The 17,982-nt window shown below is 33.1% G+C and overlaps 1 protein-coding gene across 1 annotated transcript in view; it reads right to left on the reverse strand.

Moving 5' to 3' along the window:
• Nucleotides 1–848: 848 nt before the first annotated feature.
• LOC143224769 (voltage-dependent T-type calcium channel subunit alpha-1I-like) overlaps nucleotides 849–17,982 on the reverse strand; it is a 40,983-nt gene continuing 23,849 nt past the window's right edge. The window contains 4 exon segments of the mRNA XM_076453041.1: nucleotides 849–6,666; nucleotides 12,507–12,628; nucleotides 15,657–15,780; nucleotides 15,783–15,829. Of these exon segments, the coding sequence (XP_076309156.1) occupies nucleotides 6,382–6,666; nucleotides 12,507–12,628; nucleotides 15,657–15,780; nucleotides 15,783–15,829 (578 nt within the window). The 3' untranslated portion in view covers nucleotides 849–6,381.

Raw genomic sequence — 17,982 nt, forward strand, 5'->3', positions numbered from 1 at the left:
ATTGATAAATTTATTTAGATTTCAGAAACGTCTGAATACCGTTTTATATCGTAATCTGTTCTGCATGTTATAGTGCTGTCCTTTATCAACCATTTTATTTATTTTAAGTAATATTTTATACTGATATATGCATATATAACTTTTGCAATATTTGTCAAAATTGGTAAACTTATCTACATTTTTGAAACTTTCATAAGAAATAATATTCTTCATTATTTAAATGCTGCTGAAACAGTGTTAAAATTTTAGAAGACAAGAAAATTATAATTCGAATTACGATTTACTTTTTTTACATTTCATAACGAAAACCTGTTAAGGCTAAGCCTAATGTTTTCATTAAACATCGTATACATTACTGAATTGGAATCAGCGAATCACAGCCAGAGATGTCAACCATTACGATTTGAGTGTATGCATTACGACTATACACTCATAAAGATAAATATTACGACTTGTTGCAACTCCCAAATTATTATATATTATATAGGCCTATACAATAAAGTGATAAATTGTTCCTCCAGGGCTTGAAAGGGGTGAAAAGAAAATTTCTAGTGAGATACAAATAAATGTTGATAATAAATAAAAGACATAGTCCAAATGGCTACTTGTGATAATCATGTTTGTGCTTGAAATAATAAAAAAAATATTTGTATCTCCGACGTCTACCAATAGTTTGAGTGCGGTGCTTCTCCATACTGGACACGTGGGGGAATCCATAATTACGTCATCAGTGCTTGTCAGCCAATCAGCGCTCGCGTAGATGGGTATTTCTCACCAACAAAAGGCTGAGACGAAAACATAAACGATGCAGATAACGACATTTAGGAGTAGGAATTCAGAATATGAAAAAGAATTTCAAAATAATTTTTATTTATTTATTTATTAAATACAAAACAGTCATAAATAAGCAATCTATAGCAGTAATAAATAATAATAGTTATAATAATAATATAATCATAAACAGCTTAGAGACATTGGTCAGGCCTAGTAGCCGCAAATGATAAAGGGCTCTGTCTACAATCATTTGAAATAGTTGGCATCTCTGTGGCACCCTAACCATTATACCACACTCGGCTTAGCAATACGTGATGTAGGTTTAACACGTAAGAAATTGTTAGAGTATTAAATCGATAGAAGGTGGATACGAGTTTTCGTTGTCATCCATAGCAGTAAGTATTTATGTTGAAATCACAAAAGCTTGTTTGTCGTACAATGTTTCACTAAATTACTCATTCAAACATTGTCCAATGTTACAGACAAACCCTGGGACAGAACATGTTTAAAACAGTGCCGTCGTTGAGAGTTGTAACAATGGCAGGAAAGTAAAATGTGGCTTACAGTGATTTGAGTGTTACACAAACTACTCATTGGTACAAGAGTTTCAGATAAAAGAAAACGATGAGTTAAAAAAACTGTGACCAATGTGTAGTTTAGTTAGAACAACTTCCTCCTTCCGATCCTTACAGAAGCAAGACGGCCAAAATCCAATATAGGGTTTTATTTTGAAAAGGTTGTTTTCGCGTTGCCTACTCTAAGTCGACTGCCAGATGGCACGGAGCTGAGCCTTGAATACAGGACCATAGTCCAAGTATGGGACAGGCACAGTAGTGACAGTGCCAGAGCAAATAGATTTAACTGCGGTGTCGGTGAGCTTATTACCGCGAATACCAATATGGCCTGGTGTCCAGAAAAACTGAATAGAAGTAGATATTAATGAGAAATGGGCCAGTCGGTTTTGAATATAGGAGAACAGGGTGTGAGCCAACATGAAGCGATTTCAGGACCAGTAGAGAACTAAGTGAGTCAGTATAAATAGTGCAGTTGGAGTACTGCTTAGTTTCAATATGATCCAGGGCAAGAGAAATGGCATACAGTTCAGCAGTGAACACAGAAGCTGTAGAGGGGATTTTGCGTGCAACTACCGAACCACAACAAACCATGGCTGAGCCCACAGTCACCTGATTTTGAACCATCCGTATAAATTGGAATGAAAAGATTGTTCGAAAGATGTTCAGTAAATAAAAAACAGTACTTCCAATCGGGAGTATCTGCTTCTCTCAGGTGACTTAAAGAAAGGTCACATTTGGAGACTGTAATAAGCCATGGTGGGATGGGTTGACCAGTGGATTCTGCAATGATATCCAAGGACAGATCCAATTAATCCAATTGCGCCTGGACACAAAGGCCAAAAGGAGCAATGGCAGATTTTCTGTTGTGAAAAAGTACGGCCCACTGAGGAAGGAAAACACAACCCCTGGTGGGATGCTTTGGTAAGGAATGAAGTTTCAAAGAATATAGTAAAGACAGTTGTAAACGGCGAAGGTGCAGAGAAGGTTCAGCATATAAGCTTTGAACTGGGGAGGTGTGGAAAGCCCCAGTGCAGAGTCGAAGTCCTTGTTGATGAATGGGGTCCAGCATCTTTAAGGCCTAGGGTCTGGTAGAGCCATAGACCAGTGATCCATATATAGTCGAGTTTCGATCGAATAAGAGCACGATATATCTTTAACATATAACATCAATCTGCTCCCCAATTGGTGGTAGAGAGGACACGGAGGATGTTCAGTGCTCTTGTGTATTTGACCCGTAGCTGTTTAATGTGTGGTATAAGGGTCAGCATACGGTCAAAGATAAGCCCAAACAACTTGGTCTCAGGGACCACAGGCAGTGAAACTTCACAAATACGGAGTTCAGGATCAGGGTGAATACCCCGTTGGTGGCAAATGTGCATGCAAATGATTTTACAGAAAGAGAAATTAAAGCCGTTCGTCGTGGTTCACTTCAGTACATGATCGAGGGCAGTTTGTAGTTGCCGCTCAATATATCTCATGTTCGACGACTGACATGAGATGTGAAAGTCGTCGACATAGAGCCTGTTTGCAACTGTGAGAGGGAGTTGTTCAGTGATGGCATTAATCTTTATACTGAAAAGTGTGACACTCAAAACACAGCCCTGAGGGACTCCACGTTCCTCCAGAAAAGCACGGGAAAGTGTCGAACTTGGAATCTCCTGTCCATTAAAATTTTTTGATAAACATGGGTAAATGGCCACGTAACCCATATATATGGAGTTCTCGCAAAATGCCATACCTACATGTTGTGTCATAAGCCTTCTCAATGTCAAAGAATATTGATACAAGATGTAGTTTGAGAAAGACTTCTCTGATTGATGTTTCAAGTCGAATCAGGTGGTCCATGGTGAAGTGCTGTCGTTAGAACCCACATTGGGTGGGCGAGAGTAAGTTGTTTGATTCGAGGAACCAAGCAAGACGAGCATTAACCATCCTCTCTAAGGTCTTACAGAGATAGCTCGTCAAAGGAATTGAACGGTAGTTTGAAGGAATCTTGGGATCTTTACCAGGCTTAGAGAAAGGTAAGATAATAGCCTGGCGCTTAGGCATTAGGAAAACATCCTCCTGCCGGATCCAGTTAGAAACAATCACAAAAATAGCAAGAGAAGCAGGATAGATAGCGCAGCATGTCATAGTGTACATCATCTGGTCCAACAAATGTACTGCCAGATCGATGAAGGGCCAGTTTCAGTTCCACCAGTGTAAAGAGACGATTATAGTCATAGAGACAGTCAGTTCGAAAGAAAGGGTGAACGCTCTGCCCGAGTCTTGATGGCTAAGAAGAAGGAACAAACAGAAGTGTTAGATACCCGGCAAAAGCTTTCACCTAGAGTATCGGTGATGCTCCGGACATCAGCTACCTCTTGGCCATCAGAGAGTAAATCGAGATGGGGACAGAATTGTAGTGCCCACTGACCTATCGAACCCTGTCCCATATGACCTTTAACTGGTGGTAGAAGATATGACAGTTGTGAACTTAATCCAAGATTCCTTCTGGCTTTGACGTCTTACCCACCTAGCATGTGCACGGACCCGCTGGAAAGCGATGCAGTTTTGAAGTGTTGGATATCTACAGAATGTATCGCAGGCCCGTTTTTGAGCCTTCCATGCCATGTGGCAGGCAGGATTACACCACGGACGAGGATATAGTTGAAAACGTGTCGAGGATTTAGGAATACATTGAGCAGCTGCTTGTATAATAGAGTCAGTTACTGCTGCCACACAGTCGTCTAATGATGGCTGATTTATGATGGCAGGATCAAGTTCTGAGAGAGCAGTGAAAGTGGACCAGTCTGCCTGATCAAGCTTCCACCGGGGTACGTGGGTAGGGTGGCATCGACCACGGCCAGTCTCTCTCAAAAGTATAGGAAAATAATCACTGCCTAGTGGATTATTATCAATCTTCCATGAAAAATGGGAAAATAATAAAGGGGAGCAAACCAAGAGATCAATAGCAGTAAAGGACTGACTAGGTGCATGAAAATAAGTATAAGAACCAGTATTGGAAAGAGAAAGGTTGTGATCAGAGAGCGTACACTCTACGGAGCGACCCATCCTATCAATAACAGCACTTCCCCAGAGGGGATGATGTCCATTAAAGTCCCCCACGATTAGAAATGGAGACGGCAACTGTTCAATGAGAGTATCAAGGTCTGATTGATCATATGTCTCTCTAAGTGAAAGGTAGAATGAAAAAACTGATGGTATGACCCAAGGAAACACAGATGGCTACGGCCTCCAACGGTGTGTTGAGTGACAAAGACAGGGTGGGCACATGCTGATCAACTAACAGTGCCACCCCTCCATGTACTCGTCCATCACACAGCCTGTCATTTCTGTACAGAGAAAACTGCCTAAAGATGTGGTAGTTAGCCATTATATCCACGCATATACAGTGAATACAATGGACTGTATCGGCAGGTTTCAGAAACGTTTCTTCTAAGGAAAGACATACAGGATGGTAGGAAGCAATCAGTTTTGATGTTATCCAGATTAGAATGTAAACCTCGACAGTTCCATTATATCAAGGTGGCCATTTTTAATGATGTGTAGGTGAATTGGCTGGAGAGGGCTGGAGAAGCCTTCTGTTTACGACCACGTCTTTTTTTCCTTACTGTCCTTATGTGGGGGAGGTCTATTGACCTCCATGGATCCTGCCCTGGGTCGATTGGGCTTTGTTGTTGGAAGGGGATTCCAGTGACTGAGGACGCGAACGAATGATTGTTTTGCATCTTGGGGTGGGAGAAAAAGATGTATCTGAAGAAATGCCTGTATTTGAAACCAAAGGATGTGGATCTTGGGGTTTGTTGGAATGTATGTAAGGGACAGAGATGGGTGTAGAAGTTTATTCATCAATTTTTTTAACCATGAAGGCACAGAGAGATCTGTCTGCACTCCCACTGTAGTAGTGGAACGAAGTGCAGCAGGATACATCTGAGATTAAGTGGTGGACAGCAACTTTCGAGCCTCAGGGTAAGTAATGTTTTGAAACGTTTTCAAATGCTTTACCTCTTTTTCTTCCAACCATTTAGGGCAAGAATGAAAGTAGGACGGGTGAGAGTCACCGCAATTGACACAATGTGTCACACTCATAGCCATCGTGGTTCACCACAACGAGCACATGTTAGGGAACCACGACATGACGTCTTTGAGTGGCCGAACTTCTGACACTGGAAACATCGGAAAGGGTTTGGAACGTACGGCCGTACCCTGCAATTTAGATAACCTGCCTTGATGGTGGCAGATGCACATGGTGATGTAAATGTGAAAACAAGGATATTTGTCGGAAGTGTAACTCCATTTTTGCGAGTGGAGATGCGCCTCACTGCAGAAACTCCTTGAGTGGAGAAACCAGCGAGAATCTCTGACTCGGGGACATTCTTCAAATCTCTCAACAATGACTCCTCGTGATGAATTCAAAGTAGCATGAAGGGTAACCTCAATAGGTATATCACCAATTACCTTAATATTTTTTTTTATCAGTCTTATAGTCCTAAACAAATGCACAAAATGGAGTCAAGAGTATTGTGTTAACTTCAGTAGTCTTATAGTCCTAAAACACAAGCACAAAGTAGAGTCAAGGGTATTGTGTTAACATCTGTTTTTCAGTGGTCTTATAGTCCTAAAACACAAGCACAAAGTCGAGTCCAGGGTATTTCAGATATTCTCAAGATGTATTTAAAATAATCAAATTCACCCAAAAAAACATAAACTAAACACTTTTTTAGTGTTTCATTTTAAATCAATGATATTCTCATGGTTTTTAAAGTAATATAATATATTAAAGCTCTTTGATTTGTGGAAAATGTTTGATTCCACTCAAAAAATTATTTATATTAGAAGATTTGACACTTAAAGAAAACTGTTGTTAAGTGTAGTTGAAAGTGTATTTTTGAAATTCAATAGTAAAATATTCATTGTACTCAAGATAATTTCTATCTGTAAACTAACAGTATTAGCTACTCAATAATTTTTAGTAACTCTGTAAGTTTATTTTTATTACTAAGATCAAGTTACATCCCTGCACAGAAAGTCATTTCATCGTACGGAACATTTTGTGAGCTACCTGTTCAAGTATTTTCTCCAGTTTCAGTTCTTGGGCCTCTTTTACTTCAGCATCCAGTTTCTGCTCAATATCCTGATCCATCTGTTTATGTGATTCTTCTGAATGTTTCATTAGAACAGCCACCACCACGTTTTCCAGAACAAATTGAGCCATTAATACGAAAATCACAAAGTACAGCGGAGCAACAAGTGGTGTCACACAACAGTTGGTTAAGCAGTCACTAGACATATCACAGTTGTCACGAACAGTGTCCTAGCAGAAAACAATAAATGTATGTTAATGCTCTCTGCTTCTGGGATCACAGTATTATTCACAACTAGATCGAGGCTCGATCCCAGGTCAACAAATTAAATGTCAACAAGATGAAGAGAAAGCAGATACCCATCTGAATTTGTTTAAAATATAGATAAAGGAGAAGTGATGTCCAAGCTTGTAAAACGTGCCATTACTTAAATAACTATATTTAGTGAATAAAAGCTAACAAAACTGTGACTCATCTAATCCAGATATACCTCTTTATCCTGGTCCTCACAAAGTATAATTGGGCAAACACCTTACTTGAGAGTGAAACTAAAACTCAGTCTGGTACTAAGTACAGCTTAGTATGATAAATTTAGTATACTTTTCCTTATAAACATTATAATACTTTGTTTTATCAGTTGAGTATTCTTACTGTTAATGGTATTTTTAGTTATAAGCTCAATAATATCTCAGGAGGTTCAGTCAGCTTAATGGACTGAGGTTATTAATAAATAAATATTAAGCTAACAATGCAAAGAATTCTGTATGACAAAAGTATAATGATTAAAATTAGAAATAATCAAATTATGTACACACATAAAACATCCTACCCAAAAAATTATGTATATACATAAAACATTCTAACCAATAAATTATGTACACAAACAAAACATTCTAACCAACAAATTATGTACACACATAAAACATTCTAACCAACAAATTATGTACACAAACAAAACATTCCAACCAATAAATTATGTACACAAACAAAACATTGTAACCAACAAATTATGTACACACATAAAACATCCTAACCAATAAATTATGTACACAAACAAAACATTCTAACCAATAAATTATGTACACAAACAAAACATTGTAACCAACAAATTATGTACACAAACAAAACATTCTATCCAACAAATTATGTACACACATGAAACATTCTAACCAACAAATTATGTACACAAACAAAACATTCTAACCAACAAATTATGTACACAAACAAAACATTCTAAACAACAAATTATGTACACAAACAAAACATTGTAACCAACAAATTATGTACACACATAAAACATTCTAACCAACAAATTATGTACACAAACAAAACATTCTAACCAACAAATTATGTACACAACATAAAACATTCTAACCAACAAATTATGTACACAAACAAAACATTCTAACCAACAAATTATGTGCACACATAAAACATTCTAACCAACAAATTATGCACACAAACAAAACATTGTAACCAACAAATTATGTACACAAACAAAACATTCTATCCAACAAATTATGTACACACATGAAACATTCTAACCAACAAATTATGTACACAAACAAAACATTCTAACCAACAAATTATGTACACAAACAAAACATTGTAACCAACGAATTATGTACACAAACAAAACATTGTAACCAACAAATTATGTACACACATAAAACATTCTAACCAACAAATTATGTACACAAACAAAACATTCTAACCAACAAATTATGTACACACATAAAACATTCTAACCAACAAATTATGTACACAAACAAAACATTCTAACCAACAAATTATGTACACACATAAAACATTCTAACCAACAAATTATGCACACAAACAAAACATTGTAACCAACAAATTATGTACACAAACAAAACATTCTATCCAACAAATTATGTACACACATGAAACATTCTAACCAACAAATTATGTACACAAACAAAACATTCTAACCAACAAATTATGTACACAAACAAAACATTGTAACCAACGAATTATGTACACAAACAAAACATTCTAACCAACAAATTATGTACACAAACAAAACATTCTAACCAACAAATTATGTACACAAACAAAACATTCTAACCAACAAATTATGTACACACATAAAACATTCTAACCAACAAATTATGTACACAAACAAAACATTCTAATCAACAAATTATGTACACAAACAAAACATTGTAACCAACAAATTATGTACACAAACAAAACATTGTAACCAACAAATTATGTACACACATGAAACATTCTAACCAATAAATTATGTACACAAACAAAACATTCTAACCAACAAATTATGTATACACATAAAACATTCTAACCAACAAATTATGTATACACATAAAACATTCTAACCAACAAATTATGTACACACAAAACATTCTAACCAACAAATTATGTACACACATAAAACATTCTAACCAACAAATTATGTACACACATAAAACATTCTAACCAACAAATTATGTACACACATAAACATTCTAACCAACAAATTATGTACACACATAAACATTCTAACCAACAAATTATGTATACACATAAAACATTCTAACCAACAAATTATGTACACACATAAAACATTCTAACCAACAAATTATGTACACACATAAAACATTCTAACCAACAAATTATGTACACACGTAAAACATTCTAACCAACAAATTATGTACACACGTAAAACATTCTAACCAACAAATTATGTACACACGCGTAAAACATTCTAACCAACAAATTATGTACACACATTAAAACATTCTAACCAACAAATTATGTACACACGTAAAACATTCTAACCAACAAATTATGTACACACGTAAAACATTCTAACCAACAAATTATGTACACACGTAAAACATTCTAACCAACAAATTATGTACACACATAAAACATTCTAACCAACAAATTATGTACACACATAAAACATTCTAACCAACAAATTATGTACACACATAAACATTCTAACCAACAAATTATGTACACACATAAACATTCTAACCAACAAATTATGTACACACATAAACATTCTAACCAACAAATTATGTACACACATAAAACATTCTAACCAATAAATTATGTACACAAACAAAACATTCTAACCAACAAATTATGTACACACATAAAACATTCTAACCAACAAATTATGTACACAAACAAAACATTCTATCCAACAAATTATGTACACACATAAAACATTCTAACCAAGAAATTATGTACACAAACAAAACATTCTAACCAACAAATTATGTATACACATAAAACATTCTAACCAACAAATTATGTACACACATAAACATTCTAACCAACAAATTATGTACACACATAAAACATTCTAACCAACAAATTATGTACACACATAAACATTCTAACCAACAAATTATGTACACACATAAACATTCTAACCAACAAATTATGTACACAAACAAAACATTCTAACCAACAAATTATGTACACACATAAAACATTCTAACCAACAAATTATGTACACACATAAAACATTCTAACCAACAAATTATGTACACACATAAAACATTCTAACCAACAAATTATGTACACACATAAAACATTCTAACCAACAAATTATGTACACAAATAAAACATTCTAACCAACAAATTATGTACACACATAAAACATTCTAACCAACAAATTATGTACACAAACAAAACATTCTAACCAATAAATTATGTACACAAAACATTCTAACCAATAAATTATGTACACAAACAAAACATTGTAACCAACGAATTATGTACACAAATAAAACATTGTAACCAACAAATTATGTACACAAATAAAACATCCTAACCAACAAATTATGTACACTCATAAAACATTCTAACCAACAAATTATGTACACAAACAAAACATTCTAACCAACAAATTATGTACACAAACAAAACATTCTAACCAACAAATTATGTACACACATAAAACATTCTAACCAACAAATTATGTACAGAAACAAAACATTCTAACCAACAAATTATGTACACACATAAAACATTCTAACCAACAAATTATGTACACACATAAACATTCTAACCAACAAATTATGTACACACATAAACATTCTAACCAACAAATTATGTATACACATAAAACATTCTAACCAACAAATTATGTATACACATAAAACATTCTAACCAACAAATTATGTATACACATAAAACATTCTAACCAACAAATTATGTACACACATAAAACATTCTAACCAATAAATTATGTACACAAACAAAACATTCTAACCAACAAATTATGTATACAAACAAAACATTCTAACCAACAAATTATGTACACACATAAAACATTCTAACCAACAAATTATGTACACACATAAACATTCTAACCAACAAATTATGTACACACATAAACATTCTAACCAACAAATTATGTATACACATAAAACATTCTAACCAACAAATTATGTATACACATAAAACATTCTAACCAACAAATTATGTACACACATAAAACATTCTAACCAACAAATTATGTACACACATAAAACATTCTAACCAATAAATTATGTACACAAACAAAACATTCTAACCAACAAATTATGTATACAAACAAAACATTCTAACCAACAAATTATGTACACACATAAAACATTCTAACCAACAAATTATGTACACACATAAACATTCTAACCAACAAATTATGTACACACATAAAACATTCTAACCAACAAATTATGTACACACATAAAACATTCTAACCAACAAATTATGTACACACATAAAACATTCTGATCAATAAATTATGTACACACATAAAACATTCTAACCAACAAATTATGTACACACATAAAACATTCTAACCAATAAATTATGTACACAAACAAAACATTCTAACCAACAAATTATGTACACACATAAAACATTCTAACCAATAAATTATGCACACAAACAAAACATTCTAACCAACAAATTATGTACACACATAAAATATTTTAACCAATAAATTATGTACACAAACAAAACATTCTGACCAACAAATTATGTACACATAAAACATTCTGACCAACAAATTATGTACACACATAAAACATTCTAACCAACAAATTATGTACACACATAAAACATTCTAACCAACAAATTAAGTACACGCATAAAACATTCTAACCAACAAATTATGTACACACATAAAACATTCTAACCAACAAATTATGTACACACATAAAACATTCTAACCAACAAATTATGTACACACATAAAACATTCTAACCAACAAATTATGTACACAAACAAAACATTCTAACCAACAAATTATGTACACACATAAAACATTCTAACCAACAAATTATGTACACACACAAAACATTCTAACCAACAAATTATGTACACACATAAAACATTCTAACCAATAAATTATGTACACACATAAAACATTCTAACCAATAAATTATGTACACAAACAAAACATTCTAACCAACAAATTATGTACACATATAAAACATTCTAACCAACAAATTATGTACACATATAAAACATTCTAACCAACAAGTTATGTACACATATAAAACATTCTAACCAATAAATGAGAATTTTTCAAAATGGTCAAATGTGGATGAAACTCTAAAAAAATATCCTTTTGAAGTTCATAATTTACAAAAAGAAACTGATTATATCTATGCTTTCTAACAGCATTATGATGTTTATGGCGTGTTAAGTCATCGTTTAAAAATTTTTAGTTGTTGAACAATTAGCTGTAGTATTTTATAACAACAGTATTTAATAAATTATATTTTACAAGATGTCACTACGGAGCAATGACCACTTATCAGATTCCTTGGGCTATTTAGTCTGCAGTCCAACACACTAAACATTAGGTAACAACTGGCATATGCTTTATGCAATAAAAACATAAACACTTTTGTAAAGTTTATGTTTTATTATTTGTTTGTGGTGTTTTAAATGTGTGTTTTCTCCCTCATCCTACTATAACTTGCGAGTACAGAAAACTGTGATATCGAAAAAATTAAATTTTTAATTATTATAAAAGATGTTGACACCTGCCAGACTTGTTCCTTTAATTGTTGTAAAATACATGAACATTATTTACCTTCGTGACTCCATTCCAGTTATCTCCAGTTGCAATACGGAACAAAGTTAGAAAGGCCATCCCAAAGTTATGAAAATGTGCATGTTCTCCTAAACCTTGACAAGGGAAATCGTCATTGCACTCTAAAGAAAAACAGAATCAGAGTAGAAACATAAGATACTGTATATTTATCGCATGTGTATTAAGTTTTGGGAACTCCACTCCAACATAAATAATGGAACTTTAACAATTACACCATGCAACAAAATTTTTTACTTTTACTTGTTCCTGGACAGAAAGTGTTATTTCCCAATTGTTTATGCCTAAAGTAAATGGAAAAGACATATTTTCCTCTTCAAATTTTGCTTTTGTGACCTGGGAAAGTGTAACGAAAACATGATGGGAGACTTTATTTGGGGGCTGATCATTGAAAGTGATTTACGATACAGTCACAAGTCTCGAAAAACTACTCACTTCTAAACATTTTTATATAACTTTAGTATAAATACATGTAAATCTTGAATCATATGTTGTTTTATTTAGACCTTATATAAATGAAAATGTGCAGGTTTGCCCGTTTTTACATATAAAATAGGTTAATTTCTAAATATCATTATCCAGATCACAAAAGCAACGTTTGAAGGGAATAATGGTCGTTTTCTGTACTTTTATAACATAAGTAATTAAGAAATAACACATACTATCCAGGAACAAAATTTGTATTACATAGTGTAATAAACAAAGTTGATTTATAAGTACAAAACATTGGTATAAATTGTTATGTGATTTATTTATAGGCAACACAGATTATTACTTATCAGTAAATACTCAACAACAGTTATTAATGTTAATAATACAATGAATTATTAGCACCAAATCAACTTAAAATGGTTTAAAATGTAACATTTTATGAAAAAAACTATTTGTAATTACTGACTCAGTATTAAAGAAACCAATAGAAGTTCTTTAACATTTTAACAAACTAAATCAGTCTACATTTGTAAATTTGATACTTATTAGAAACAACAGCAAGAAAGTATTACTTCAAACATTTAATTATGCTCAAGTGAATGAATGAAAGACTTTTTTTTACTATCTAATTCTCTTTCAAATTGCAATGTTATAGTGAGAATAATTCACAAGCACAAACAGAAGTAAAACTTGAAATTGTGTTATGGTTTTTCTGTAATAGTTGTAGCAAAGGCAATTCTTAAACAGCTCTTCAATTTCTAAATGGTTCAGTTTTGTATTTCGTGCAAAGCTCAACAATAATTATCTGCACTGCCTGCTCCTAATTTAGCAGCAAAAGGCTAGAGGGAAGCAGCCAGTGATCACCACCTACTGCCAACTCTTGGCCTACTCTTTTACAAATGAATAGCAGGATTGACCAATACATTATAACATCCCCATGACTGAAAGAGAGAGTATGTTTAATAGGATGGTGACTCCAATCTACAGATTGTGGGTCGAGTGCTCTAACCACCTGGTCATGCCAGGCTATTCAGTACGAAGAACATAATTTGTAGGCTTAGGTATAATTCATTCTACCAAAACTTAATCCTTGGACAGGTTTATAACAGCAGAATAAATAATGCATTATATGTCATATAGAATAAAATTCTATGGTGTTCTCTTCTCATGCTTACACAATAGTATTGGTACACTGATATTACATTTACACATGATGAGTACACAGATATCCTGATCATGAAAACAATTTCTATTATCTTTCCTACATGTAAGCACCACGTAACACAGAATGACAACCAATACAGTATACAATAGGCTTTATCTGCATCCACATACTACAGACTTTTAACAGAGACCCTGAAAACCATAAGAAAAGTTAAGTGATAAAAAAGTAATCAGGGATTATAACCTGAACAGCAAAAATGAGCAAGATAGATAAATGTTACAATAAGATACAATTTTTATGGCGTTGTTATATTACATATATAATACATAAAGTGTCTGATTTTATAAATTAATTTCAGTTATACACATACTCTAGTTAGGCTAATAACACATTTCTCACATACTAAGTTTTACAAGGATAAATCACATAATGTCTATATGTGATAAAATTTAGAAAATAAAAAATTATATCACTGAAGCTTTTGGTCAGTTTTAGTCTTTGACAAACATATCAGTCACACTTGATCAAGCATCAAAAATAAACCAACAAATCTTAGATGTCTCTTAGTTCTGTGCTGACTCTAATGAGTGTAAAATACATACATAGATCTTCATAATTTAATATTTATCTTTCTATACAACTGATGTCTTTACATGTTTCTCTTCAGTTGTTACTTTTTTGGATGAAAACAAAAATCAGTCTTTTAGGCAAATCTAAAGAGATGGCTGTACGTAAAAGCCCCATATGCTTACACCTTTCTTACTACAGTAAACAGAGCTTAATTCTTAAAATGTAATTAATCAAACTGTTACATTTGTCCTACACATAAATACAACTGAGAATCCTGTACATCAAGTAATTATATATTTCTGTTTGCCATATTAAAAGACTCCTTTTTGACCTAACTTTGTTTCTGGATCATTGACTCGTATACATGTGGTGGTTTTAGTGGTAAAGTTAACCACTGTTTAACTGTATGTATCCATATGTAGAATTGGTTACCTTTATCACCTACCTCCACCTCTTCTATCCACAAACACACCCACACACAAACTACTGTGCACAAGTTCTCCTCACCAATGTTTTAGATACGAGATATGCAAACAGACAGATTTTATTTATCAAACAAAATCTCCCCAGCTTGAATAATAATCTCTTCTGCTTAAGTCTATTCTAATTATATATATGCTTTTACAAATAAATCATTTAATATGGATTAATCCATGTTATTTTCAAGTTTCAACCAATTTCTTCTACAGTTCTACTTCACGTATGGTTGTTTACTCTTTTGTGATAATCTTTAGTGATCAACTGTAATTTTAGTTTTTGTGTTTTCTACAACACTTTATGTGCTATGTTGAAGAACAGTTATAAAAGTAATCGTGGTCATAAGCCAACTTCTAGTAATAAGTAAATGCTGAGATTACTTGTGTACTTGCTATTTGAGGTAAAAGTCCATCTTTCTTAATTTATACAAATGTTAATTACTCAAATCCTGGCAGTAAGTTATTCTAAAGAACAAATGTTTATCTCACCTAGTCGACCAAACAGTTCCACTCCAAGAGCAGCGAAGATAAAAAACAGAAGAAAAAACAAAAGCCCCAGGTTGCCTACTTGTGGTAGTGCTTGCATTACCATATCTAGTAAAGCCCTGATACCATATCCAGTAAAGCCCTGATACCACTGGTCATCTTCAGCAGTTTAAAAACTATGATAAAAAAGTCATCCCCTGTTCACTCACACGACTATAATAGCCTTTTAAAACCATTTAGATATTGGTGTAACAGGAAAACATGTGATGAAATTCTAATAGACTGAAAATTTGAATACTAAAAGTAAGAAAGTCTTAACTGTACTCTAGTTAAACTAAACTATTAAACCTTTCAGCTAGCTTACAACGTTACTGAATTAATACTGTATCATTTAAACTTTCCAGCCAGCTTACAACGTTACTGAATTAATACTGTATCATTTGAACTTTCTAGCCAGCTTACAACGTTACTGAATTAATACTGTATCATTTAAACTTTCCAGCCAGCTTACAACGTTACTCACCAGCCAGTTTACAACGTTACTCACCAGCCAGCTTACAACGTTACTGCATTAATACTGTATCATTTAAGAATATTAATTTAGTAAATTTAAGAAAAATGTTAGTAATAAAATACGATAATAAGGTATAGCAGGAAACAAAATCATTAGTTTCATAACATATGCAATAGTTCCCAAAATATACATGTATGATTAGAATATACACACAGAAGTCTGGGCATTCAAATATCGTATATCTACCAATGTTAATTTATCACTACTTTATAATCACGTACAGAACTTGTAATATGTTTACTGTAATTACAGGTTTTCCTAGAAAGTTATTTTTGTTGTTTGGACGGAAACTCGTTAATTTGAAGAACATTTAAGCATGTGTACTGTAATAACACAGCAAAATACAATAAGTTGGTTGAAGGAAATTCTATGGTTGACTTGTGCCATCTATTCGGCATTAGTCTATATTTAACCATTACATAGTGTTTCTCAGTTAAAGTACCAGCTGAATACATTTATAATACAACTAATAGATATAATAGGGAAAAGCTGGGCTGAAGAGAGGTTTTATGTAACCACTTGTTTAACAAATTAATTTTAAACCAAAGGAAATAAACCTTAAATACATTGTCCAAAGAGCAAGTCTCTTCACTAACATGTTACGTGTGAAAGTGGTAAAATTTGAAAACATTTCTTCTGCAAAGAACTGACAGAGAAATAAACAAAAGGTTACTGCTAGGTTACGTAATGGTTTTACACTTGTTTTTATACAATACATGGAAACCACTTTCATTTTAAATGGAAGAATGTTTAATATCGGAACTGTTAAATTTGTGATAATTTTATACATTGTTTTTTTACAGCCACACCTTATTTTGTAAAACTAGCTAATGAATGCCTAATTAAAGAAAACATCATAAATACATAATATATAATACATAATAACTACAATTAATGGTAATTTTCTTACCATTAAATATATTAAAACAAAATGTTTCTTGCTAGTCACCTGTTTATGCATAAATACCTATAACTGTTTCTTTGCACAATAGCTAATTTAGGTCGTTGTGGATTGTCATGTTATTTTTTTCCCATACCAACAGTTACGTTTTAAATATTTTGATATTGTTCAGAATGTGTACTGCACCCTGAAGGAGTACAGACATTTTAACAGAAAATAACCTTTACTCTTCCAGTAATAATAACACTTTTCATTTCATCCATTGTTTCACCTGTTCTGCTAGTAGTATTTAATTAATTATTTAAGTAGTTAGACCGCTAGCTAACTCACGTTACTTTATGTGTAGAGATGCACACAAATTCTGATTAAAATTGGGCAGGTTTAGTTGAGTAATCTTGCAAGTGTAGTTTATCTCTAGACCACATTTGACAGATACTCGAGGGACGTAATCAGTTATCTGTGTACTAAATCCATGGAATTCAAGCATGCATTTTTATCAAATAAAGTTTCCATGCTTTTGTTGCAAAGAAAAAAAAATGAATTCAATCAAAACTGGAGATTTTATTCATCATGTATTTCTTCATGGACTGCCTTGAAATTTGGTGTGTGAATTAAGTAAGGGTCCATTAGAACACATCCACTTGAAGTGTATACATATGATAGTTTGGATCACAACAGTCTGAGATCCAGAAGGTGTAATTCACTAAACTGCCACTCATGTTAATAACACATAGTCATGCGTTTTTCAGGTTGTTTCGGCTACACGACATACTACTTTGCGTTTCGATGAGAAACTACCCTTGTACTACTAACCCTAATGAAGCCACAGTAGCAAAATGTTGATTGAAATAAAA

The sequence above is a fragment of the Tachypleus tridentatus genome, chromosome 9 (genome assembly GCF_004210375.1).
Source record: "Tachypleus tridentatus isolate NWPU-2018 chromosome 9, ASM421037v1, whole genome shotgun sequence".
Classification (NCBI taxonomy): domain Eukaryota; kingdom Metazoa; phylum Arthropoda; class Merostomata; order Xiphosura; family Limulidae; genus Tachypleus; species Tachypleus tridentatus.